Here is a 24,877-nt window from a genome sequence, read left to right as displayed (position 1 = left end):
AATCTTCTGCAAGTAGTCTATTTGCCAGGTTGTCCTATGGATTAATACTGCTGTTTTTCAAAGAGAAAGTGAAAAAGGTGGTCTCACCCCCTTTCCCTAGCCCTTGACCCTTCATACCCTAATCAAATATGTAAAAATTATCAAAAATAAAATTTATATAATAAAAAACAGAATCAGAGTTGATTCCTCTGGTATGGATGTACCATGGGTTTAGCCATTCATCAACTGAGCATTTTATTTGTTTCTATGTGTTAGCTATCACAAATAAAACTGCTGTGAGCAATCATGTACAGGTTCATCTACAAATGCTAGTTTTATTTTTATAACATAAAAGCCCAGATGTGCAGTTGCTAGGTCACATGGCAAGTACTTGTTGAGTGTTTGAGAATCTGCTAAGCTATTTTCCAGCATGGTGGTACCATTTTATATTCTCACGATCTATGAGAAATTATTTCTCTGAATCCTTATCAACATTTGTTATTGTTTGACTGTAGCTGTTTTGAAGCATAGTGATAGTATGGTTTAAATGAGAGTCTGCGACTGATGATGCTAACTTGTATTTTCCTGATAAATAATGGTGGTAAATATCATTTCATGTGCTTGATTGCCATTTTTAACCTATTTCAATGAAATTTTTTTTCATAGTGTTTGCCTATTTTCTAATCGGATTGCTACTGTTGAGTTTTGAGCATTCTGTGTATATTCTAGTAGGTATGGGTCCTTTGTCAGATGATACAGTTTGCAAATATTCTGTCCCACAGTAGTGTATATTTTCATTCTCAACTGAAATTTTGCACAGCAATAGCTTGATATTTTAAAACCATCCTACTTGTCAAGTTTTTTTATTTTTTTATTTTCTTTTGTGGATCAGGCTTCTGATGTTGTGTTAACTTTTACCACACCATTGGTCCCACAGTTTTTTGCTCATATTATCCAAAAAAAAAAAAAATTACACAGTCTACATTTTACACTTAAACTTATGATTCATTTTTAATTAATTTTATGTGAAATGTAGGATTTGCAATTTGGTTTCGTTTTGTGCTTATAGATATCCAGCTACCCTGGCATATTTTTTGAACAGGCTTAGCTTTCTTTGTGAAATTACTTGTATACCTTATTAAATTGTTAAACGGCTGTATAGCTTTTATAGCTGCCATCTCAGTACTGGAGTACTAAAGACTTCAAGAGCCTTTGCTTCTAAATGTCCTTTATTCCTGCAATCAGCATTCTCAACCTGGAATCCCCCATCACAGTCACTTGGCAAGGTTCTGAACTCCCCCACTTTACCTTACATATAACGTTTCAGTAAGATTGGAGCTGTGCCTAGGCTGTGTCTGCTGAAAAAACCTTTCTTGGTGCTTTTAACTCTAACCTTTTGTTTCATTTTTTGTCAATAGCTTGAAATAGTTTCTCAGTCAAGTCTTCAAGTCATTTGATTCTTGAAAGCTTTCCAGTTTCGTTTTAATAAATGTGAAATTGATATTGTCCATAATGAGCATGGTGGGGGAGAAAGCAATTTGACAATAGAAAGCTCATCTATATCACTAGGGATGGGAACAGCATCTTAACGTCAGAAGCTACCCTGCCTGATGAATGAGAGAATTAATGATCAGTGCAGCAAAAGAAAATGTGTTATCAGAGCTGACTTGTCAATTATAACTTGTCAATTGTCAATTATAAGTCAAGCAGCATATAAAATAAAGATACAGCCCTGCTTCAGGTCATTTAAACTCACTGACAAAATTCTTTACTCTGTGAAGCTTTTATTTATTCTGAGAATTGTTCTGAAATTGTAATAGTGCCTTAAAAAATATTTACTGTAAAATACACATTCCAATGTGCAAATGCTTATCTTACCTTAAGATTGTCTAATACTATAGTCCATCATACTTTATAATTACATTTCACTTCATTAGCCCTACCTCACTTAATGTTTAACATCTGTGTTTTAGTCCTTTACAGGTGGAGGATACAGGTTGGGAAATTCCTTTTGTAAGAGATCTGAATACATCTATGGAGAAAATCAGCTGCAAGATGTAGGTACAGTAATCAGAAAGAAAATTGATATTATCTATTAGTTAATCCTTTGGTTTTAAAATTAAACTAAAAACATAAATATCTTTTCTAGTATTTAAAACTTGGGCCGAAAGACCAGTGTGTAAGTTTTCAGTGTAAATTTGTATTTCTTGAATTATTTCATGTCGTGCACTTAGAAGTACATAAGTGATTATTGAAGGAGTGTGTGATTGTTGAAATCAGCTTTCGCTTCAGTGTTTGGTCTTCTGGTTAAACCGCTGTTTAGATGCCTGCATCCCACATTTGCATGCCTGAGTTACATAACTAACTCTGGCTCATGGTTTCAGCCGATGCCGACCCTGGGAGACAAAGGTGGTCTCAAGTGGTTGGCTTCCTGCCTCTTCTGTAGGAGAGGTGGTTTAGATTCTCAGTGGCTTTGGCCTCTCCAGCCACTGTGAGCATTTGGGAATGAGCCACCACGTGGTAGATTGCTCACTGGCCCTCCCTATCTGGCTCACTTGCTCCATCTCTCAGAATGATTTGAAAACTGGCATATATAATAATTATTGTAAATAGTGTAATTAGCTGAGTTGTGACTATTGAACATTAAGGTTCTTCTGTTGCTTTTTAAAATGTTAGAATTAAAGCTTCATTTTTTAGCGTTTATAATTTCATAAAGTCACTGGGATTCTCTCGACCCTTGTCATGAGTATTTAAGCTCTGCAGCGGAGAAGAGAAGGGGAAGAGTGACAGGGTCATGCCTGGAGCTGTCTTCTCTGTTCCCTTGGTGGTTGTACGTGAGATTGCAGCCCAGCTGTGGAGCCTTTGTTCTTTGCAGCCATCTTCAGTTTGCTATGCTGAATGCAAATCTGCTAGGCAAGCACATTCGGTTTTCTACACAACTCTGAATAAAAGAATAGTGCGAATAGCTTCCTGTTTTAAATCGGGACAATGGTATGATATGCTGTATCACGTTTGAAAACATAAATCTGTTTGGTGGAAATGATTTCTGCCTGATTCCCTGTCCCACAGGTACAGGTTTTGCTTAAACTGTGGAGCAATGGTTTCAGCTTAGATGATGGAGAATTGAGACCTTACAGTGACCCAACAAATGCTCAGTTTTTGGAATCTGTTAAGCGAGGGTAAGATGTGTTATTTGTATTCTTTTGGTTGGAATGGGGTGAGAAGCTATCCTAGGAGGTAGGGTGTGGTGCTGGGAAATACTGGGTTAGAATAGCTTGCATCAGTGCTGTGGACACAGAAACCCAAGGCATCACTAACAAGCGCTGGGAGCAGTTGGAGGCAGAGATGTTCATCTCTGGTGAAGACCGGAAGTACTGTTATAATGGTGCTGAATTTACAACTGTGGAAGAAAATATACTGCTGCAGAGTGCAATGTGATGTAGACCAAGACAAATTTATTGTTAAGCTAAAACCCATAAGCTTTATAGGCTAATGTTGAAACAAAGATTTTTAAGTTCAAGCCACAGTCCTCCAGCAGAAATTATGATTCAAGAAGAGTTTTACAAAATATTCAAGAAAATGAATGATGTTGGATAGTAGTAAACTATGTATCAGACATCCTATCTTTTTTACAATAAGTATTTCATAGTGTTGTCTTTACTATCCTCAAGGATAGTGGATTATTTGCTCCAGAATTGAAAATAATATTCTACTTTAAAATATTGAAGAAATGAAAGACGTTTGTTGTAAAATAGTGGATACATTTAAAATGCCCAGCTTTGACCATAGCAGCAGGTAGAAGTAGGCCAGCAGTTTGTAGCTCTGTGCCATCTAACACCTCCTATATCAATGTGGCAAGTATTAAAATTAGAATATTAGGGTATGAGAGAATGTTAATTACCATAAATGGAATTACACTCAAGGGCTTTATAAAATTCTAGATAAAGTGTACAATCCTTCTGGAAGTTTATACAATAGATACATTCTTTGAAATTTCAAAATATATCAAACAATACCCTGCCAAGTGTTTTTTGTTTATGTGACTTTAAGACCCTGTTAAATTTGGGACTGAGACATATTAAAAATATTGGTGTGACCCTCTGATGGAGCACATGATGATCCTGTGGAATCCAAGACAAGCCTTCAGTGTGCAAGATGAGTTTGCCATGCCATTCATTCACAGTCCTGCTCTTATACTGGTAACGGTAGTACTTACAAGCCACCCACAATCAATAAAAGCCAGCCCTATCGGTTTTCTAAACATCCTCCAAGAGTTTAGAAATTAAAATCCACGTTAATCGTTTATCCTCATAGATAGAAATCTAGGTATAAATTGCTATTTTACAGTTTAACTTCCTAAATCCCAGGAACACACTAAGATCACTGTGACAATCAAATATCCCAGGGTTGAGATATGAGATCTACATAATCACCATCATAAACACTCCTGTGCAAGTTGAGTCTCCCTAATCTGAAATCTGAAATTCTCCAAAATCAGAGACCCTTTGAGCATTCCCATGTTACCATAGTAGAAACTGTTCCATCTCACCTCATGTGACAGGTCTAGTCAAAATACCATGTAATTCAGCAAAATTATGCTTCAACACTATAAACTGCTAAATACTAAACTGAAAATAGACATGAGACAGCTGAATAGTACCCTATATCCATTTTAATGTGTATAGCAGCTGGTTCTGTATATAAACTAAAATTGAAATGTCGATGAAGTAGTCACAGGATGTGGTTAAGAACTTGCATTTTTTTTAACATATTGGTTAATCAATACCATGTCAATTAATTCCACAATATTGTAAATTGCTGTTGATGTTGTGCTGGGGCTTTGAATTGATCGGGATGATATTCTGCCAGCTCTACCTTCAGACCACAGATGGTCTCCCCAAAAAACTGTTGAATTTATTTGGACAATAAGATGCTGGACTTTATGCTTGGCATATGTTTGCAAAGAAAGAATCATGACTGAATTTGAACTGTAGTACTGCAACAAGGTGGAGAGATCCACCATGGGGAGGGGTTGGGGGAATCCCAGAGCCTATGAAACTGTGTAATATAATGCAATGTAATTAATGAAAAAAAAATACCATGTAAAATTACCTTCAAGCTATGTGTATGAGGTATGAATGGAACATAGTGAATTCTGTGTTTAGATTTGGATCTCATGTTAAAGATATTATCTTAACGATATTATGTCTAAAATCACACATTTCTGTTCATAAGCCTTTCAAGAAAGGGGTACTCAACTTGTTTGTATTGGAAGAAGAAATTGATGTTTGCAATACAGTTCTTAATTTGATGACAGTAATCTCAGTATAGTTTATAATTTTTGAAAAACACAAACATTTTTTTCTCTCTTGAAGAGAGATTCCCCTGGAGCTTCAGCGACTGGTCCATGGGGGCCAGCTGAGCTTGGACATGGAGGATCATCACGATCAAGAATACATAAAGCCAAGGCTAAGGTTCAAGGCCTTCAGTGGAGAAGGCCAAAAACTTGGAAGGTAAGATTCTAAAATGAAACAAGTATTTAATCCTTTTCAACATGTATATTTTTATGAGAACAAATGAAATGTGAAAAACTGACCGGTGAAAGAAAAATCAGAATATGAACTATGAAAACCAACTAAAAACTACAAATCCAGCCATGGTATTTAGTAGGCTAAACTTGGTTATTCCTGCATTCCTAGCTGTCTGAACACTTTATGTGCTATTAACTCATTTAATTTTCATAGTAACTCAATTTTGCAAATATAGGGATTTGCCCAATGTGTTTGAGTTTAGGAAATCACTGGTGAATGGGATTCAAACCCAGGCACTCTGATTACAGAGTCTGTGCTTTTCACTTTATGTCATGTGGCCCTTCCAGATTATGTGGATTCAAAAGGGGAAAATTAATGGGTTTTGATTGTATAGAACAGTGGATATCTTAATATCAAAACAGTGTGCATGTAAGCTACAGAACCTCAATACATAAAAGACTGACAAAGCCTGACCTGAGACTGAAGATGAAGGAGGAAGTTGTCTCATTTCCAAGGAATTCTGACTATATTTTGTGGAGCAAAATTTACAAACCAGTGTGCATGGTATAGCAAGGTCCCTTAGAGTAGCCCTAGTTTAACATAATCTGTGTAGATCTCATATTGGGAAAAGTTAACTCTCTGTTTGCTCATATGATATTACAGGTAATTTAGATTTGCCACCGTGTCACTCTCAGCTAATCGTTTGTGTATCCTTTGTGTGTGTGTCTTTGTTTTGTAGCGTGATTCTTTATTGTATCTTGTTTATTTACCTTATCATTGCAGGTTGCCCATTCCCCTATTTATCGAAATAGAGAAGTTATACTTGAATAACTATAGTGTCCCTTTCTGTATTTCTGCTGATAGAGACTGAATCTTAGGAGGCAATACAAGAGTATGACGGAACTTCGAAAAGTTTGTGGACTATGACGTTGAAACGAAAGCTTCCTTTGATGCTAAAACATTTTGAAATCTTGACACATAATTACATAATGGACATTTTTGAAATTTCATGGATATCAAGATATTTGTACACCACAATAAGCATCTTCAGATTCAGTTTTCCACAGAATTGTTGTTGTAGATTTGAGGATTTTTTTCTAGCTAAACCCTTCCTTGCCTAATCACAAGTCTACCCGGGTGTTTTCCCTCACCTTTCTTCCCTGTCAGCACATAACCAAGCTTCTCCTGCACTGCACTCTTCCTTTATGACCCCAGACAGAAAGATGGGAAGATAGATAGATAGATAGATAGATAGATAGATAGATAGATAGATAGATAGATAGATAGATAATAAGAGAGCTAAATCTAATTCGCCACCATGTCTATTTAACTTAATATTTCTTGAGATTGATTTTAATTAGAATAGAGATAAAAAAAGCCCAATCATCTCATTGCTGTGTATATATTCATACTTTATTTAGATTTATAGCTAAGAGTTAATATTAGAACGCACATGTTTGTTATCAAAAGCATAGTACATTTGGAGTTTGAATTGAAGTAGCCTAAAGGAAAGACGGCAGAGAAAAGTTAATGGTTATAAGCTGCAAATTTAACTGTCTGATGATTGTATCTCATGAAAGCTACTCTTTTCTAGACAAATAGCTTGGAAAAATGACAAAGAAGCTGATGAACAAAAGTAACATGGCAGTATCGATGATGCCAGGTTATTCATTGCCCATATTTTTCTAGATTTTGTTGATAGAAAAATGGATTTGTTAGCTTAGCTAATAAGAATTTTGTTATAGGATGCCAGATAGTTTTACAATTTCTGGCAAAGCCAAACTTTCCTTAGGAATAACAAACATTAATAAGAACGCACCAGCAAAAGCACCTCTTATGTCAACTGACCAGCACCTGTGAAGCTAAGAACCTGTCACTAGAACATTTGCTCATGACTGCTCTAGAAGAACTGGAGAGCTCCACCGGGTTCATAACCAGAAGAGCTGCCAAGCTTTCACATCACACTACTTCCATGCACAAAATATGAATGGAAGGGCAGTCATACAAAATTTTAGCTGTAAGATTCCATGAAATGTAGTCTTTAAAACTGACAGTTTCTAGCGTATAGAAAATGTACATGAGACAGACATTAGCATGGGAATGTGAGTCTGTATTCAACATTCATGAATCTGGATGTTGAATAAGTAAGTTTAATATACAGAGGGTCCTAATTTACAGCTGTTCAACTTACGGTGGTATAAAAATGTTGAAACTCCCTAGAATTCTGAATTTTGAACCTTCAGGCTAGCCGTATGGGATAGGATTCACCTCATGATGCTAGGCAGTGGCCAAGCAACCCACAGCTCCCATTCAGCCCCACACTCCCAAGAAACAGCCTGTTCTGTATAGTGTGCTGCGTTGCTGTGTTGTTGGCTAGATCATGTATATTAGATACATTTTTTATTTAGTATCTTCAACTTTTGATGAGTTTCTCTGGGCATACCCCTGTTGTAAGTTGAGAAGCATCTGTGTCTAAAACTGAAGAGTTACATGGAGCATTTGAAATTAAGAAATATAGTAACATAAAAGTTTAACAATTAACCTTCATCTATTTAGATAGTGTCTTTCTAAAATGTCTGATTTCCCAGGAATTCCAAGCAACTATTTTGTGAAGCAAAATAAATAAAAATGGAAATAACCCAAAGTTCCATTGAAAGAAATCTATAAATGAATATTAATAGATAAAAATGACTTAATTTTATTGCAGTATACAATTAATTATGTAGTAACCCTAAATGTAGGAATACTTTTTTTTACATTATGAACTTTATTAGTAAGCACTATCTATACATATTTCCCTATGAATGAATGATATAGCATATCAATAAACATGCATAGATAATTATAAATAACTATCAGTATTCGTGTCTGTTGAGTATTTATATAGATCCTTTATACCACTGCCTGAAATTTAATATATGCTATTTTGAATTATGGAGTACTGAATCAATGATGGCTTGCTGAGTGAAGAAACTTCCTTTATGTCCAATAAATACAAATGTGTATGGAAAGAAGCCATTTGAAATTCCCTCAAGGGGTTCCTTTTGTGTCTTAGTTCAACAAAGACAACTTAAATTAAAATGAATGTTGGATTTTTAATATTTCACTTCAGTTGGGGATTTGGGTCCTTAATCAGAAGAGGAGGAAAACTCTTATCCAGTTCTGTCATATGAAACAGTAGAAGAAAGCCACAGATGTGAAACCACAAATGAAAAAGTAGTGCTATAAAATGTTTTGTTGGATAAAAGGTGACTTGGTGAGTCAGAACAGAACCCAGAAAAATCAGAGTTCTTTTGGGTAGGAAAGACTAGCAAGTGGACTTTTACAGAGGAGTTTGTGAGCTGTTGTATATTAATGATGGAAGTCATAACTTGAAGTCATAATCTCTCTGCTTAAGAGAAGTCACTCACTTTCAGAAGATTCAGCAAGAACTTACACCAGCCAGCGCAGATTAAATTTGACTTCATTTTGATCCCTGGACCTTTGAATGCTCTCTTATCGAAAGCCTAATAAGCTGTTCTTTCTGCTTTTCCTCGCTTTTCTTGTTTCAGCCTTTGGCAGTTCCTCACCTGACTGTGGCCCTTGGATTGCCTGTCTCATGTAGCTCTGTGCTGGGCAGACAAGGCTGCACCTTCTCCAGTCACACTGGGCTGACTGAGTACTCTCAGCATCCCTCATCTCTGTGCAAAGCCTGCTTCTCACTCTCAGCAGAATGCACAGTTAACCATTATGCAGCATCGCCTCATGTGTCAGTTGAGTGAATAGTGAGTACAGCAGAGGTGGTGATGGTGGCAGTAATGATAAAAATAATGTGTCCACCTGGTTGTTGGAGAGTCTAGGGTGGGAGAAGTCCTTTGCATTCTTACATCCCTGCTTTGCAGTTTTCATCCCTTTGTGTGTATGTGTGTGTGTGTGTAGGTTGTTAAACTATTTGCTCAATAAAGTGAGTTGCATTCTAGCTATTTAAGCTTTCAGTGTCAAACTTGGAAAATTCCTTAATATCTGGTTACGGGTTGTAAATGATCATATCCTCATTTTTTTATATTGTAGATATGTATTTCTTAATTTGTTTCTAAAAGCTGTGTTGGGGAATGGCTAACAAAAAGGGTGAAGGGTTAACAATAGAACCAGTTCATTTTGTGCTGTTATCTTTTTATTTTTAAGATTTATTATTTTTAATTGAAGCAATTGTAGAGAGAGAGAGGGAAAGACAGAGAAGGATCTTCCATCCACTGGGGCGCTACTCCAATGACTGCCACAACCAGAGTTTGGCTGGTCAGAAGCTGGGAGCCATGGGCTTCTTTCAAATCTCCCACTTTGGTGCGGGCCATCCTTCACTGCTTTACCAGGACATCAGCAGGTAGCTGGATCAGAAACAGCAGCCAAGACACCAACTAGCACCCAGACAGGATCATGGCACGGCGCACAGAGTACCAGCCTACACCACCATGCCATCCCTTTTATCATCTATTTTGACAGGGAGCTTAGAGGATGCAATTAGAGTGATGAGTTAATTTATGTTGGGCTAAAGCATCAGTGCTCATAAAGGTTTTATGTACATAAATTTTCATTCTCAGATGAAAATTTATAGCAAGATATTTAAAACAGTATTTGAGAGAAGAAACATTGAGACTGTCTAAGAAAGGCATGCATGTGTCGTAGTGGTTGAGTAATTGCCTGCGATACCCACACCCCATAATCAGGATGGTTGGTTTGAATTCTATCTCCTCCATTTCTGAACCCACTTCCTGGTAATATACATCCTGGGAGGCAGCAGGCAGTAGCTGAAATACCTGGGGCACTGACACCTGTTTGGAAAACCAGGATGGATTTGGGGCTGCTGGCTTTAGCCTAGCCTTGGCCCAGCCCTAGCTGTTACAGGCATAATTAACTGATGGAAGATCCCATCTTTATCTCTGTTTCTCCTTCAAATAAAGTAAAACATAAGCTTTTAAAATTGGCTAATTTTCTATTTTAAAAGAAGCACTCACTTTTGGACATTGTTTCAGCTTAGAAGGATTGATCATTCTGCTGGTATTAAAACATCATAGCTAATGTCACTGGCTTCTAAGGTCACTGGCTTCAGGGTCAGATGTTTAGATGTGTTGTCTAATAAACTTCATGCCAATTTTATCACCATGAATAAAATTTCATTCCTGACTATTGCATAGGAGCTATTTGTCTTTTATCCAATTAAATAAATAAATAAAAATAACTACTTAAATGTTTTTAAATCCTGTCAACCAAGTTTATATTAATGGTTTAGTTTAGACTGTAAATGCAAAAATCAGTGCTTTCTGTTACAAACACTGCTTTATAACTGTGTTAAGGACCTATTGGGATAATATACCTGAAAGCATCATCTTATTATCTCTTATTTTATAAATGACCTGATTGATTACTCACATTTACAAAATTAATGTAGCTGTGTTTACAGCCAAGTCTCTGTCTTTTTAATGAAATTGTGCTGAAAGTCTGATGAAATTTCAGAATAAAAGTAAAATAACACAGACCTTTCAGAGGGATTGAAGAAGTAAATCAGATTCATACCATCTCAAGTAATGTTAGTGTAAGTTACAAGGTTAGAAGAAGTATAGGAATTCAAAGGAAGTCGTGCTTTTGCTAATCCAGAATCACTTGAGGATGACCGATAGATCTGCATGTTCATATGCCATCTCCAGTTGGTCATGTCTTTCTTAAGAGTTTTGATTAGTTCTCTGTTTTTCCGTTCTTCTTTCTTAGCCTTACACCTGAGATAGTCAGTACACCTTCCTCTCCTGAAGAAGAAAATAAGTCAATAGTTAATGCAGTTGTCAATATTGATGATTCAGTGCCAACTACAAAAATTCAAATCAGGTTAGCAGATGGGAGTCGTTTGATACAAAGATTCAACAGTACACACAGGTAAGCTTCTAAATCAGTAACATGTCTAGTTTGCTGTTAACTGCTGTGCCTTTGCCAAGTAAAACTATGTTTGACTTGAGTGATGAAGAATGTGGAATTCATCACATATACTTTAATTTTTGATAGAAAAATCTTCAAAAGTATATATATATATATATATACACATATATATGAAATAAAATAACAGGAAAAGGCATTTGAATCGTTCTGTTAGCTATTTTAAGCGTAGATATGGTTTTTGTCTATTGTTAACACCATGCAAGGTGGAATGCAATTTTAAATACTAAAACCAGGACACGGACCTATGATAGTTAAGGCACTTATTAAGGCAGCTCTGACCCACATTGGAGAGCTTCAATTCAGTACTCGGCTTGGCTCTTGTCTCTAAATTCCTGCTAATGCAGACATTAGGGGGCAGCACCAATGTCTCAAGCAATTTAGATTCGTGCCATGGGAGGTCTGGCCTAAGTTCCCAGGTCCTGACTTTGGTCTAACCCAGTCTTAGCTGCAATGAGCATTTGGGAAGTGAGTCAGCTAACAGGAGCTCTGGTTTGTTTTGTATATGTAGCTCTCTCTCTGCTTCTCCTATTAGAGAAATATTTTTATTTCATCTTTAAAATAATAAAAATTTGGGGGGGCTTCATTAGAAAATTTATGACAGTTCTAATTGGATTAACTCTATGTAGCAAATTCATCAAAATGTGTAAATGTATAAAGTAGATAAAGTTTAATTGCTGTGGGTAAATACCGTACTTTGAATTGTCTTAAATATGTATCACTTTAACAGTCTTTTATATATCAACAGTTGTGTTCACAAATAGTTTTATTTCATCATTGAAGCAAATTATCTTAGTTGAGTTATATGTTTAGAAACCATTTTTCAAATTATTCCTATGACATAATTGTCATAGTTTTTTTTTAAGATTGGTTTACTTTTATTTGGAAAGATATAAAATGGAGATAAAGATCTTCCATCCACTGGTTCATTCCCCCAAGTAGCTGCTACAGCCCAGGCTGAGCCAATCAAAGCCAGAAGCTTCTTCTAGGTCTCCCACACTGGTGCGAGGTTTTGAGGCTTTGACCCATCCTCTACTGCAGGGAGCTGGATGGAAAATGGAGCAGCTAGGACATGAGCCAGCACCCATATGAGCACATGCAAGGCAAGCGTTTAGCCACAAGACTACCGTACCGGGCCAGTGGTTGTCAGTTTTAAACTTATCTCACCATGTCCCAATGCATGTTACTTTTTTTGGTGCCAAATGCTAGTAATATAATTTTATACCCTGTAAAATATACCTGTACTTTCACTATAGTAACATTGTTAACTCTTATCCAAAACTCACCTCAAGATTGTTTCTATAGTAGAATAAATGTAGATACAATATAAAATTGTGTGAACTTAGAGGTAGAAAAATTCTTCTATTGAATTAATATAAATTAAAATTGTTACACTTTGAAATAAGTGTTGGAAATGTGAAATTGTCATGATCTAATTTTAGCTAAAGCATACATTGGTTTTGTTTTTGTGTAATGAATTATTTGGTTTTTTTTTTCACTTCAGAATCCTGGATGTCCGGGACTTCATTGTGCAGTCCCGTCCTGAATTTGCAGCTCTTGACTTTATTCTTGTGACTTCTTTTCCCAATAAAGATCTAACAGATGAAACCCAGACGCTGCAAGAAGCAGATATTCTTAACACTGTGATTCTCCAACAACTAAAATAATATCATGCCTATCTATGCATTCATACTGATAAGGAAAATACTTCCAGTGTAAAAGCAACCAGGTTATTTTTAGCTTTTTTACCAATAAATTTTGGTTTTGTTGTTGTTCTTTCAGTCTTAGTACAGGTGAATTTGGATGGGATTGTATCTTGAGATAAGTATGTATGAGTTTTAATTGCAGGCTGGTTTATGTTGAGAGATTTTTAAATAGACAAACTAGTTTTTTGCATACTCAGTGCTAAGGTAACACTCGTTTTTAAGAAAAAAAAACAAAATTGTTTTTTGATAACTATATTCGATAAAATGTGCACTAAAGTTCCTTGATAGGGCATTGGCCAACAGCTTTGAGCAATCATTTGATCAAATAAGTTGAAACTTTTTCTGTCATATATACTAAGAAATATATATTACAGTCTGAGTTTTCAAATGGTTTTATCATGCAATAATTCTTCTTCTATTAAGATTTTATAAAATTCTCTTGCTTACTGAGTTAGGGATACTATGAATGTCAGAAAATACATTTTGGATTTAGTTTTTTGGTTTGGTTTGGTTTGGTTTTCCCCATCTAAAACCATTATATACTAGGAACAAAAAGACAAAGATCAGCAATTCTTGAGAAAATAAGATGAACAGCACTTTATTAAAATACAGTGATTAGAATCCCTTCCAGCACCTGCCATTATCACCTTCACTAATTGGTTCAATTCGTTTCTCCCCTAGGGTACCCACTGTACAAACTAATCAGTCTTCTACCCAGAGTGTATTCTGTTCTAAAACAGAAGTAGTGTGGAAATACAGGAATGCAGATTCCTTCAGAGAGACTGAATCTAAAGAATCACCAGCCTAAGTGTTTGCATTTCTGCTGAAGCCAAGCATTTCCAGAACGAAGTAGATAGTGTCATGAATAATAGACATGCGTTTACTTCTTCTCAGACACCAGCTCATCTTTAATCATCACTTTGGGATAGTTTGCCTTTAGTGCCATAATACATTAGCTAAGTAAGTGACTTAAAATAACGCAAATCTTATAATTCTGAAGGTTAGAAGTCCAACATAGATTTAATTGTTCTAAAGCCAAGACATTAGCAGGGCTACATTCTTTTTGAGAAGTTCTAGGGGGGGATGACTCCCTTGTCCTTCTAGACTCCGGGGGCTACTCACTTGTGTTCTTGTAGTTTCTCTGTCCATTTTAAGAGCCAACATGCTTGGATCTCTCTGACAACACTAGGAAAGGGTCTGTGCTTTTAAAGACTCACCACAGCATTGCATCCATGGGATAATCCAGTTACCTCTCAAAATTCTTCGTAACCTAAAGCAAATGCTAGCAGCTGTATAATATATGTTTTTCTTTCGTATTCTCTGTACCTTTCACTTGAACGTGGCAATGCTGCTGCTGATATAACATCAAGAAACTTGTATGTCTCCTACATATGTTTTGGGGAGTCACACCATTATATAGAAGATTCCTCCACATACGTTTTTCACTTGCTCCCACCACTATCTTTGAAGTATCTGAAAGGATCCGATAGTCATAAGCCTCAATCTCACAGACTTTTGTGTGAGTGGATGCTCAGATATTTAAAATTTTCTGAGGCATTAGCAAAAGGTAGTACAACCATATCCTCATCTCTGTTAGAGACAGGCTTTTCTTCCAAGTCTTCCATCAATTTTACTATAAAGGTTCTTCAAAAAATTTGTAGGGGTGAGCATATGGCCTAGAGCCATGATGCCTATCTCTCATATCAAGAGTGCCTGGATTTGGTTTTTGGCTCTGGTTGCTGATTCCAGCTTCTTGCCAGCAGACCCTAGGAAGCAGCAGATAATAATGGCTCAGGTAGTTGGGTTGGGTCCACCTGCCTACATGGTAGACCTGTATTGAATTCCTGTCTGCTGGTCTCAGGCCCAGCCCTTGAGGCTTTTTTGGGAGAATGAACCAGCAGGTGGAAGTTGTCCCTGTCATCCCCTCCTCCCTGCCCTTACCTCTTCAATTAAAAAATTAGGTTTGTGGAAAATGGAATGAAAAGATTGTTTTGGGGACAAGAAAATTTGAAACCTATGCAGTTTTTCAACACAGTGTGTATTTCACATAAACTTTTTTGAAGACCCCTGGTATGAATGAATTTCAGAATTTTTTTATACCACAGTCAACTTACCTCTTACTTCCATTTGTCATGAAAGGTTGAAATGCTTATCTGCCCTCGTTTTTCCTCTTACTATATAAGCGGCCAAGAATAAACAGGCCATGTCTTCCATAATTGCTTAGCAATAGTCTCAGCTAAATATTGAAGTTTATCAGTTCTGCCTTCCAAACAACTTCAGAACACAATTCAGATAAACTTTTTGCTACTTTGTGGCAAGGGTCTTTTTCCTTCAATTTTTCAGTGACACATTCCTCTTTTCCTTCAGAATTCCTGCTGTTGTTACTTCTAATGTCCTGATGTCTTTGTTATATTAGGTCTCTTCAGGGCAATTCAGATAGTCCTTCCGGTGACTTAGATGTTCCCTACTAGACACTTTGAAGGCCTTACTAGTGTTAACATCCTATCTCTATTTCAATCTAGGCTCTTTCTGTTACAGTCCTCACATTTTTTCAACCTCTACCCACTGCCAAATTCCAAAGCCACTTCAGTGTTTTTGGATACCTGCTCCCAGGTATCTAGAGAAGTCTGTCATGCCTAACTCGCTGCCAGTTGACTTGAATGTGCTACTGACTAAGAGATTCAGAATTTACCTTTTTTCAGAGGCACTGTGCATGTCAAGCAGGTGAATTTACCTGTGCTGTAGATTTTAATGCTGGAAATGCTATCAGAACATCAAGATAAAAATCTTGATCTCCTTCTGCTCCCCACCTTCACCCCTGCCAGCAAGGAAGAAATGAGGTTCTCTCAGCCTCTTGAAGGGGGTAAGAAAGACTATTCCTGGGCCTCCCCTGTGATGGGAAGCCCTGATCTTTTTCAGTTGTTGAAAATAGCTTTGATGATACATATGCAAGGGGACTTGAGATGGTTCATGGAAAATGGAATTAAAATATGTGGTTTTTCCAGGAATTCTTGAAGTCTGTTAATAGAACAGTGTGGATCAGAAAGATTTCCCAGGGGTAAAGTACCTTTTCATGCAGCAAATTTGTCTTCCTACAGAAATGATTTGTTGAAAGAAACATTTTCAGTAAAAGAGCCATTTGCCTGTTTATGGATTAGCAGAAGACAACAATGAAAAATTAACCAAACCTTGTAGAATCATTTGAAATCTTCTTCTTGTAAATTATTTTTGTCAGTTATATGGAGTGCCTATAGATGCACACATAAAAATGACTATCACTTTTATATATGATAGTTTTCGTAAGGAGAAAGTACTAAATAACCACAAAGGTGAAGAATACTACTTTGTGTTATACTTCATGTTTAACTTCCTTGAGAGTCATTTTCTTGTCTGATTTTTAAAATTGCAGTAAATGTAAATTTTTAAACTTGCAGTCATTTCCAAAAAGATTGTGTCACAGTGAACAGCTAGACAACCATGTGTGAAGTCAGTCATTTTGCATGATGGATGTAATCAGAAAGGTTAAAATGTCTGCTTGCCAATAAAGAATGTTCTCATGAAACTCCTTCAAGTTGTTTTTCAAAATTGCTTTGATTTATGATTTTGTTCAAGTCGCTAAGTAGATTGTTTTGGTCATGAGTAATATTTCCTGTGGTTTAAATCCCTTGGGTGCATATTTTTCAGAGACATAAAAGATGTCTATTCTGGCAGTGTTATCCCAATTTTCCACTGCTATTTCAATTTACTCTGCTCAGCTAAAAGGGTTCAAATGCTTGACTTTCTGTGGCAGTGTATCTCGGAAAGCTTTGGATGTATATTGTTAAATTGTATTGCGTGTTCCCCTTCAGAATTGGTGCCCCTGATCATTGATGCTAAACAGTACATATATGTGTGCGTGTGTGGTAATTAGGAAAATCTTTGTTACAGTGCTCAGTTAAAGTGGAGTCTCTAAGCATATGTATAGAAGTGCGTATGGCACAGGAAAATGGAGTCTCTAAGCATATGTATGGAAGTGTTTCTGTATAGCACAGGAAAATGGCATGTGTAGCTGAAAACTAGTAGCCAGCTCTAAACTACTTACACAGTTGTAAGTCTATAGCTATGGCTTGAGTCTCTTCAAACTTTTTTAAAATTTATTCTTAGCATTGCTTACAAAGTTTTGAAGGATACATACCCATGTGGGTCTGTGATTAGGGTGGGGAAGGCTGAGGTATGGAGGAAGGGAGTGGGACAAGTATTCCTTTTTTTTCTCTCTCTCTCTCTCCTGTGTCCACTGGGAGAAAGGGGGTGGGGGCCCCTACTTCTTGTAAAACTATGTGGCCACCTGAGGATGGCGAGCAGTCATTTGGTGATGTCCTAGAGATCCTGATATAAGGAAACAGTGTTCTTGAGTAGTTTTTTTGACACAGCTTTGTTGCACCCGGGTGAAGCATATCTTTCTAAGGTCTGTTGGCTTAACAAGTTAACCTTAGTGCATCCACAGATCCAAGAGATGCCCCAAAGCTTGGCCAGGGGAATTGTCCAACCTGTTCTGTTTTTCATCCTCTGATAAAAATGTCCTCTGCTGGCCTAGATGAGCCGGCATGTCCTATTCCCCATGTGCATCTGGACATGCTGTCTACTGCACAGGCATCAGCAACTAAGGAGGCCCAGTGGTGATATGTGCATTCCAAGATTAGACAAGACATCTTGTGATTTATCTCTGTGGTTGGGATCTCAATCCAGCATTCCAGTCAGGGAGTCCACCAAGAAAGCTTGCCTGGGATGACCTCAGACTTGAATCTTGTGTGTGCCAGGTTTGATCCATCACCTGAACCAGCCAATTCACATACCAGTGAATGCAGCAATCTAGTCAGTTCTGCCCTCTGTGAACTGATGAGTGTTGTGGCCTAGCCCAGCCCAGCCCATTCTACCATAGGCCCAGTCTTCACACACACCAGCAGGTGCTATGGCCTGGTTGGGGTGAGCCTGATTAACTTCTACTAGGCCTTCTCCTAGTCCAGGTTTCTGAGTGTGCTAGAATGTGCTATGGCTTAGCCCATGTTATACTGCATCCCATCTGGTTCTCATGCACACCCACAGGTGCTGCAGCTTAACTCAGGCTGACCAGGTTACATGGGTTCTGCTGCCTTGCTTGGCTAAATCCATCACCAACCCTGGCTCTTGTACTCACCAGGGAGAGGTACGTCCTAGCAGAATAGTGCTCACATACAGTTCCCCTGCCACACCCACTTCTAGACCCGGATCGTTCATTTGCCAGAGGGTATTGTGGTAAGCCTAATAACTTTCACCCAGTCCTGGCACTTGCCCAGTATATGTGAGAGCCTGGCAGGTCCCACCAGTTGTGGCTTTCATGCATGCCAGCAGGTACAGTGGCTTAGTCTCAGCTTGCCCCCAGTCTCAGCTCTCATACTCACCAGTGAAACCAGAATCCAGCAGGGGAATCTCTGAAGTTTCCCTGCCAGGCCTGCTCCCAGCCCCAGGTCTTATATGTGCCAGTGGGTGCTGCAACCCACTTTAAAAAGATCCAACCCCAGGAACAGCATTTCCCAGATGCTACAACATGACTCAGCCCACTTTACCCCCAGTCCCAGCTCTCATTCGCAGGTACAGCAGCCCAGCCCAGCATGGCCCAGCCACAGCCTTCATGTGAGCTTGAGGGTGTTGTCCAACCCGGCCTAGCTTGCAGCTTGCCAACTGGATTTGGCAGTCCAGCTGGAGCAGTCTAGCTCCAGCCTTCATGTGACCTGGACAGTGTTGCAGTCTAACCCAGACTGTCATATAACCTGTTCAGGCTCTCGGTCTTACCATTGCATGCTGTGGACTGGCCCAACCTGGCCTGCCCCCAAACTCACTCTCATGTTAACCAGCTGGAGCTTCAACCTAGGAGGAGAGTTTCTTAAGTTCCCTTACTCTTCACACTCAAAACCCCAGATCTCACATATCCCATTGAGTGTTACAGCCTAACCTGACATAGCTGACCCTCACTCCTGGCACTGAGTAGCGGGTACTACAGCCTAGCCTAAGTGGCCTGTACCCATTCTGGCTCTCGCTGGTGGGTACTACAGCCTAGCTCAGCCTGATCCATGCCTTGACCCAGCTCTCATGTGAACCAGCAGATGCCACAGCCTGACCTGTCCCACACACATTCTGGCTCTTGAGAGTGCCAGCAGGTACTAGAGCCTGGCTCAGTCTGACCCATCCCAAACACAACCCCCTCCCCAGCATACTAGGTGTGGCACCTTGCCTAGCCTGGTCCACCCCAGTCCTGTCTCTCACCAGTGGGAGCTATAACCAAGCAAGGGAGTCCTCAAAGTTCTCCTACCAAGTTGGTTCCCATCTCTGGATCTTGTGTGATCTGCTTGGTGCTTCAAACCATCCTCGCATGGCTCACCCACAGTCTCAGGTATCACTGGCAGATTTTGCAACCTAGCCCATCCAGGTACAGCCCATACCTTCTCCTGGTTCGCTTGTGTGCCAGTGGGTGCTATTGCCTAGTCCAGCCCACACAAATGCTGATGAGTGCTGCACCTTGCATGGTTTGGTCCACCACCAACCCTATCTGTTGTGCTCCCCAGCAGAAGCTGAGGCCTAGCTGCAGAGTTGCTCAAGTTTTCCTACATAGACTATCTCTTGACTATTAAAAACATAGGCGTTAAAACGTAAGTTGTCATTTTTCATGGTTCATCTTAATTTTTTATTTATATCAGTAGAAAAGGCTTATTCAAATGTTACCAGGTTTTAATATTATTATCATAAGATTAAGAAAAATAAAACTATAATCTTGATTGTTCTGTGAGACACTGTTGACTAGAAAGTAGCAAATAAGGCTCACCTGAGGTGTGCCATGGGTTAATTATGCCATGTCCTGCACTGTAGGTTAATGTGTGCTTCTCTGCTTTTCATGTGGCTCACTGCAATTAACCTGAGAAAGCAATTAAAGAGGCCTCAAGCATTTGGGACTCTGTTACCTACCTGGGACATCCAGGTAGAATTCTTAGCTTCAGCCAGGACCTTAACTATTGGAGGCATTTGTGGAACAAAGGACTCCACAAATGGAGTTGATACAAGGACTCTGCCTGTCTCTGTCACTCTGCGATATGTATACATAAAAGTAGAGTTGAAAGTGGAAAATGAACTCAATAGTTGAGTGGACGTGTAGGTCTCACTCACAGGAGCTTAGAATTTGTAACTGGATCTGAGTTTTTCAGCAGAGAAAATAGTAGGACAAACTGACGAGCAAGGAAGAATTCCGTCCAAGTCATCAATGTGAGTGACATGGACCCAACTACTTAAACCATCACTGATTCATCCCACGGTCTGTATTAGCAGGAGGTCCAGAGCCACGTATGAAATCTGTTTCCTCTATCATGGGACCCAGGTGTATTTTAACCAGCACTGTTCTATGAAGACATTGTTGAAAATCCCTCAACTTAAGTAACTCATTTGATTACTCAGAAACAGCCAGAGATTGCTTATTGTAATTTTTTTTCTCTGCAGGTTTTATACCTTTAGGTATAACACAGGCTATTTAATCAGCTTATCTAATAGAATTACTCAGTCTTTTTATCATTAAATTACCATTTTGGCGAATGATGTCTTATTTCAGAATGTGTTGCATCATCATTTGTTAGCCTACTACTGATATCCCAAGAATTTGAAAGAGGAGTTGCTCAGTTTTAATTACAGTCAATTTGGAGTGTGCTACAATGCATGGTATAACCTTTTTTTTTTTTTAATTGGAAAGCTGCAAAAAAGTAGATGCTCTTACACTTTAATCAATGGCAGGCACGCCTGCTCTGAAATTAAAATAGGTCTGAGTGCTGTTATCTTTGGCTACCCTGCCAGTTGGCTGAACTTATGAAGAAAACTTTCATTTGCCAGTAGACATTGGTCATGTTCTCCAAATTAGCTGTATTATGCAATCTTCCACACAGAGGCAGCAGAAATGACCTAGAGTTACAGATTTCCAAATAACTTGTATCAATAGATAGCAATATCTGCAAACATGCATGAGTTTCACATTTCTTGGAAGTATTTTTGGGAAGAAAATTATGTTATGAAACTCTTATTTTTGATATCTCTAACTTAGCCCTTCCACATATGTGAAAATATTCAACCAGTGTGAATTTCTATTTTTCTTTTTTAAAAAAGTAATTTACATGTTTACTCATTTTAAAGGAAGGGAGATCCACTGGTTCATTCACCAAATGACTACAGGAACCAAGAATTCCACCTGGGTCTCCCACACATGAGTGGCACAGGCCCAACTTTTGGGACCACCCATTGCTGCCTTACCAGGTCCATTAACAGAATGCTGAATCAGAAGTAGAACAGTCAAGACATAAGAAGACAACACAAGTGTGGCTTAACATGCTGTGTCACAAGGCTGGCCCCATCTTTGGATTATAAATACAGAGTTTAAGCATATTTGCTATGTAAAAATTATAAAATCATGCAACCCTAACAGATTTGGAATACTCTGTCACTACTCTTTGAAGAACTTACCTTAACACTGGCCTATTTGCACAGATGTCTGTATCCTTTCATTTTGATGTACCGAAAATAACAAACTCAATTGCATTCCAGATCATGTCCGAGCTTCTGTGAACACACAGCATGGAATAAACTGCTATAACCTCAGACACAAAGAACTAGATGATTCACAAGCTCTGTTTGTTTCTCCTCCTGTTAGTTTTTGAATTTATAAGGAAAATGGTAAAATCATAAAAGATGTTTTCCTTTCTAGAATTCTGAAAATGTTTGACTCAAGTTTTTACTTTTTGTTCATAAATATGTCACCTAAAACCACTTTGTGGATGGTTTTTTCAAATATCTAGGTTTATGAAGCATGCTTACTATTCTCGCATTGTTCTGCCTGCTCTTTGTCTTCTCATAGAATATGCACAATATCTGAAAAGTATACTGTTTGTATGTGGGGGTAGGGTAGTTTCAAAACTTTTTGCTTTGCCCATATACCCTTAAATCAAATGAACACATAACTTGCTAATTCTACCATTTTCTTCTTGGGTTTCCTTCCCTTGCTTCTCCGGGAACATTTAAATACCACTTCCCCATTTTCTGATTCACTGGGAACATTCCGTGCAACAGTAAGCTTTCCTTCCTGAAAGAACCAAAGATGAATGGTTGTCACTAAGGGAAAAAATGAGATGGGACTCAGTGACCATGACTTCCTTCTGCTCAGGGTTAGAAGATCAAAGCTGTATGATGCAGTCATGTGAATTCTTAAGGACATATCTACATATAAAATTACATTCATGTTAGTGTCAATTCATATGTTGGATATTTACTGAATGATTCTCTGAAGAATGCTTTTAATTAATACACTTAAAATTTAATTCACATTCAACAGTCAGGTCATCCAATATGAAGTGATATCTCTAAATACCAACAGCTTAAAATTGTTCATGTACATAAATCCTGATGTACTCTCTACTGTGACATCACGTGTATCTGTACAGCTTTCTCTCCCAAACATTTCACTTGACCTGCACAGGAACACTGGGAAAGAAACAGAATGTTATCTCCATTAGCTTCATGGACCTACACACTTCAATGGTGCAGACCTGTTGAGGTGCAGCTGATGGTAAGCTTGAATAAGTTAGCATTAGGACATCATGTTGTGGGGAATGGTTATTAGTTATTGTCTGCACCTAAGGAGGTATGCAGGTCCAGGAAAGACTTCCCATCGATCTTTTTATTGACAGCTTTAATAAAATGAAGTAAAAGGAGCAAAGTTACTTGTTAAAATAAAACCAGGAATGACCATGGCATGGGTATCATTTACAATGCAGCACAGGGAAGGAAAGCGTGACCAAATGCAATTAGCATTGTCAGAAATAAAATATTGATAGTGTCAATGTAGTAGATAGAGGGTTCCTTCCACAGTAATGTTGCCCACTGAGCATTATCCTGGTGTCCATCACTTGAGTGAAGGACTCACTGGTCCCCCTTGGAGAGCATTTAAAATACTCCATATAGTTCTTCATTTAAATGCACTGCTGTAAACTTCAGTTTTTAATTCTTTTTCTGTTTTTAACCCATAGCATAGGCATTCTTCCTGATTACCTTCACTAAACTCTGTATATGGCCACTCTTCGCTGTGTTCAACTTTGGTAGTTGTCAGTCCTCAGTTCTGTAAATTCTATTTAGATCTTTCAAAGTTGTTAGTACAAGTTTATTATCACAAAGTCCAGAAACAGAGACATGTGTAACAGAATTGGAAAATTAAAATGAAGAGAATTAATATTGGGTTGAGCAACCTAAATTTCTTATTCCTGTACCAACAAATCTGTAAGTTCGATTTTTCTCATCTTCAGAATGAAGGGATTAGAAAACTGCCCTTCAGCTGCAGCCATTATGGGAAATTATATAGTGGTTTGCTTACAAATTTCAAATAGGGGCTGGTACCATGGCATAGCATATTAGGTCTCTGCCTGCAGCACTAGAATCCCAATCCCAAATAGGTGTTGGTTCAAGTCTTGGCTGCTTTAGTTCCAACCCACATCCCTGATAAAGTGCCAGGAAAGCAGCGAAAGATGATCCAAATCCTTGGACCCCCAAACTCATGTGGGAAACCCAGAGAAGAATCCTGGTATATTTGCTCTCTTTCACTCTCACTCTCTTTCTGTCTCTCTCTCTCTCTCTCTCCTCCATCCGTCTCAAGATAACGATTTCAGTGTGATATATGCACTCTCATGTTCATTGTGACACCATTCACAACAGTCCTCATATGGAAACAACCTAAGTACCCTACAACAGTTGGATGGACTAAATATGATGTAAATATACAACAGAACTTTATGCAACACTTTAAAAAATGGTGTCGTTTGTGATAACTTAGGCAAAACTTAAGGACATACATCCAAGGGTACTAAGGCAGATACTGAAAGACAGATACCTTGTGATCTCACATCTATTTGGAATAATAATAAATAGATCGAACCTACAAGTAACATAGTAATTACCAGTGGACAGGAAGGAAGGAAATTGAATATAGGGTATGTACTTTCATTTATAAAATGAGTGATTGTTGAGGGAATCCCAGAGCCTATCAAACTGTGTCACATAATGCAATGTAATTAATAAAAAATATATATCTATTTTTATAAAGAGATATTTTTAAACATTCCAAAAAATGAGTGATTGCTGAGGCCTAATGTGTACCACTATAATTATAGTTATTAATTATAAACAAGATTGCTGGGTTAAACTTTGATTCAACTAACATAATTTTCAATTGTTCTCACAAAACTTGTCCAATGTTTACTATTTGAGATTCCTTGATTTTTGTGTTTAGCATTTCAAAATGTATAAAAATGTAAGAGTCTTTAAACATTTCTTGGGAAAATATGCATTATTAAAACACTAAGTGTGGGATTTCAAAGTGTTCTTACCACAAAAATAGTTAGTACTAAATTATGATAACATGTCTTAACCAGATCTAGATTTGGGGACCAAGAAAAAAACATGTTATACTTTGAAAAGTTAATTATATAAATTCTGCTAAAATTGAAAGAAGAACAAGCATGTAATTTGTGCCGAAGCTTAGGACGAAGAATAATGAAATGATCAATGCTTTACAAAGTTTGAGGACAGTGTTCACAAAGAAATCAGCAACTTGCAAATGTATCATTCATTTTAAGAAGGGACGAGGTGATGTTGACGACGAATCCCTCA

General features: G+C 38.0%; 1 protein-coding gene across 2 annotated transcripts in view; it reads left to right on the top strand.

Annotated features, from left to right (window-relative positions):
* Positions 1-14,426, top strand: part of UBXN2B (UBX domain protein 2B) — a 28,257-nt gene extending 13,831 nt beyond the window's left edge. The window contains exons 4-8 of one of the 2 annotated variants that reach the window (XM_040972542.1): positions 1,953-2,036; positions 3,049-3,158; positions 5,355-5,492; positions 11,253-11,414; positions 12,976-14,426. In XM_040972542.1, coding sequence (XP_040828476.1) covers positions 1,953-2,036; positions 3,049-3,158; positions 5,355-5,492; positions 11,253-11,414; positions 12,976-13,138 — 657 coding nt within the window. In that variant the 3' untranslated portion in view covers positions 13,139-14,426. The remainder of the gene's footprint in view (positions 1-1,952; positions 2,037-3,048; positions 3,159-5,354; positions 5,493-11,252; positions 11,415-12,975) is intronic. The other variant, XM_040972543.1, reaches the window with a different exon arrangement.
* Positions 14,427-24,877: the final 10,451 nt, after the last annotated feature.

The sequence above is a fragment of the Ochotona curzoniae genome, unplaced genomic scaffold (assembly GCF_017591425.1).
Source record: "Ochotona curzoniae isolate NIBS_2020 unplaced genomic scaffold, NIBS_Ocur_1.0 contig_2318, whole genome shotgun sequence".
Taxonomy (NCBI): domain Eukaryota; kingdom Metazoa; phylum Chordata; class Mammalia; order Lagomorpha; family Ochotonidae; genus Ochotona; species Ochotona curzoniae.
Note: the sequence above shows the minus strand (reverse complement) of the source record. Positions and strands in the feature narration are given on the sequence as shown.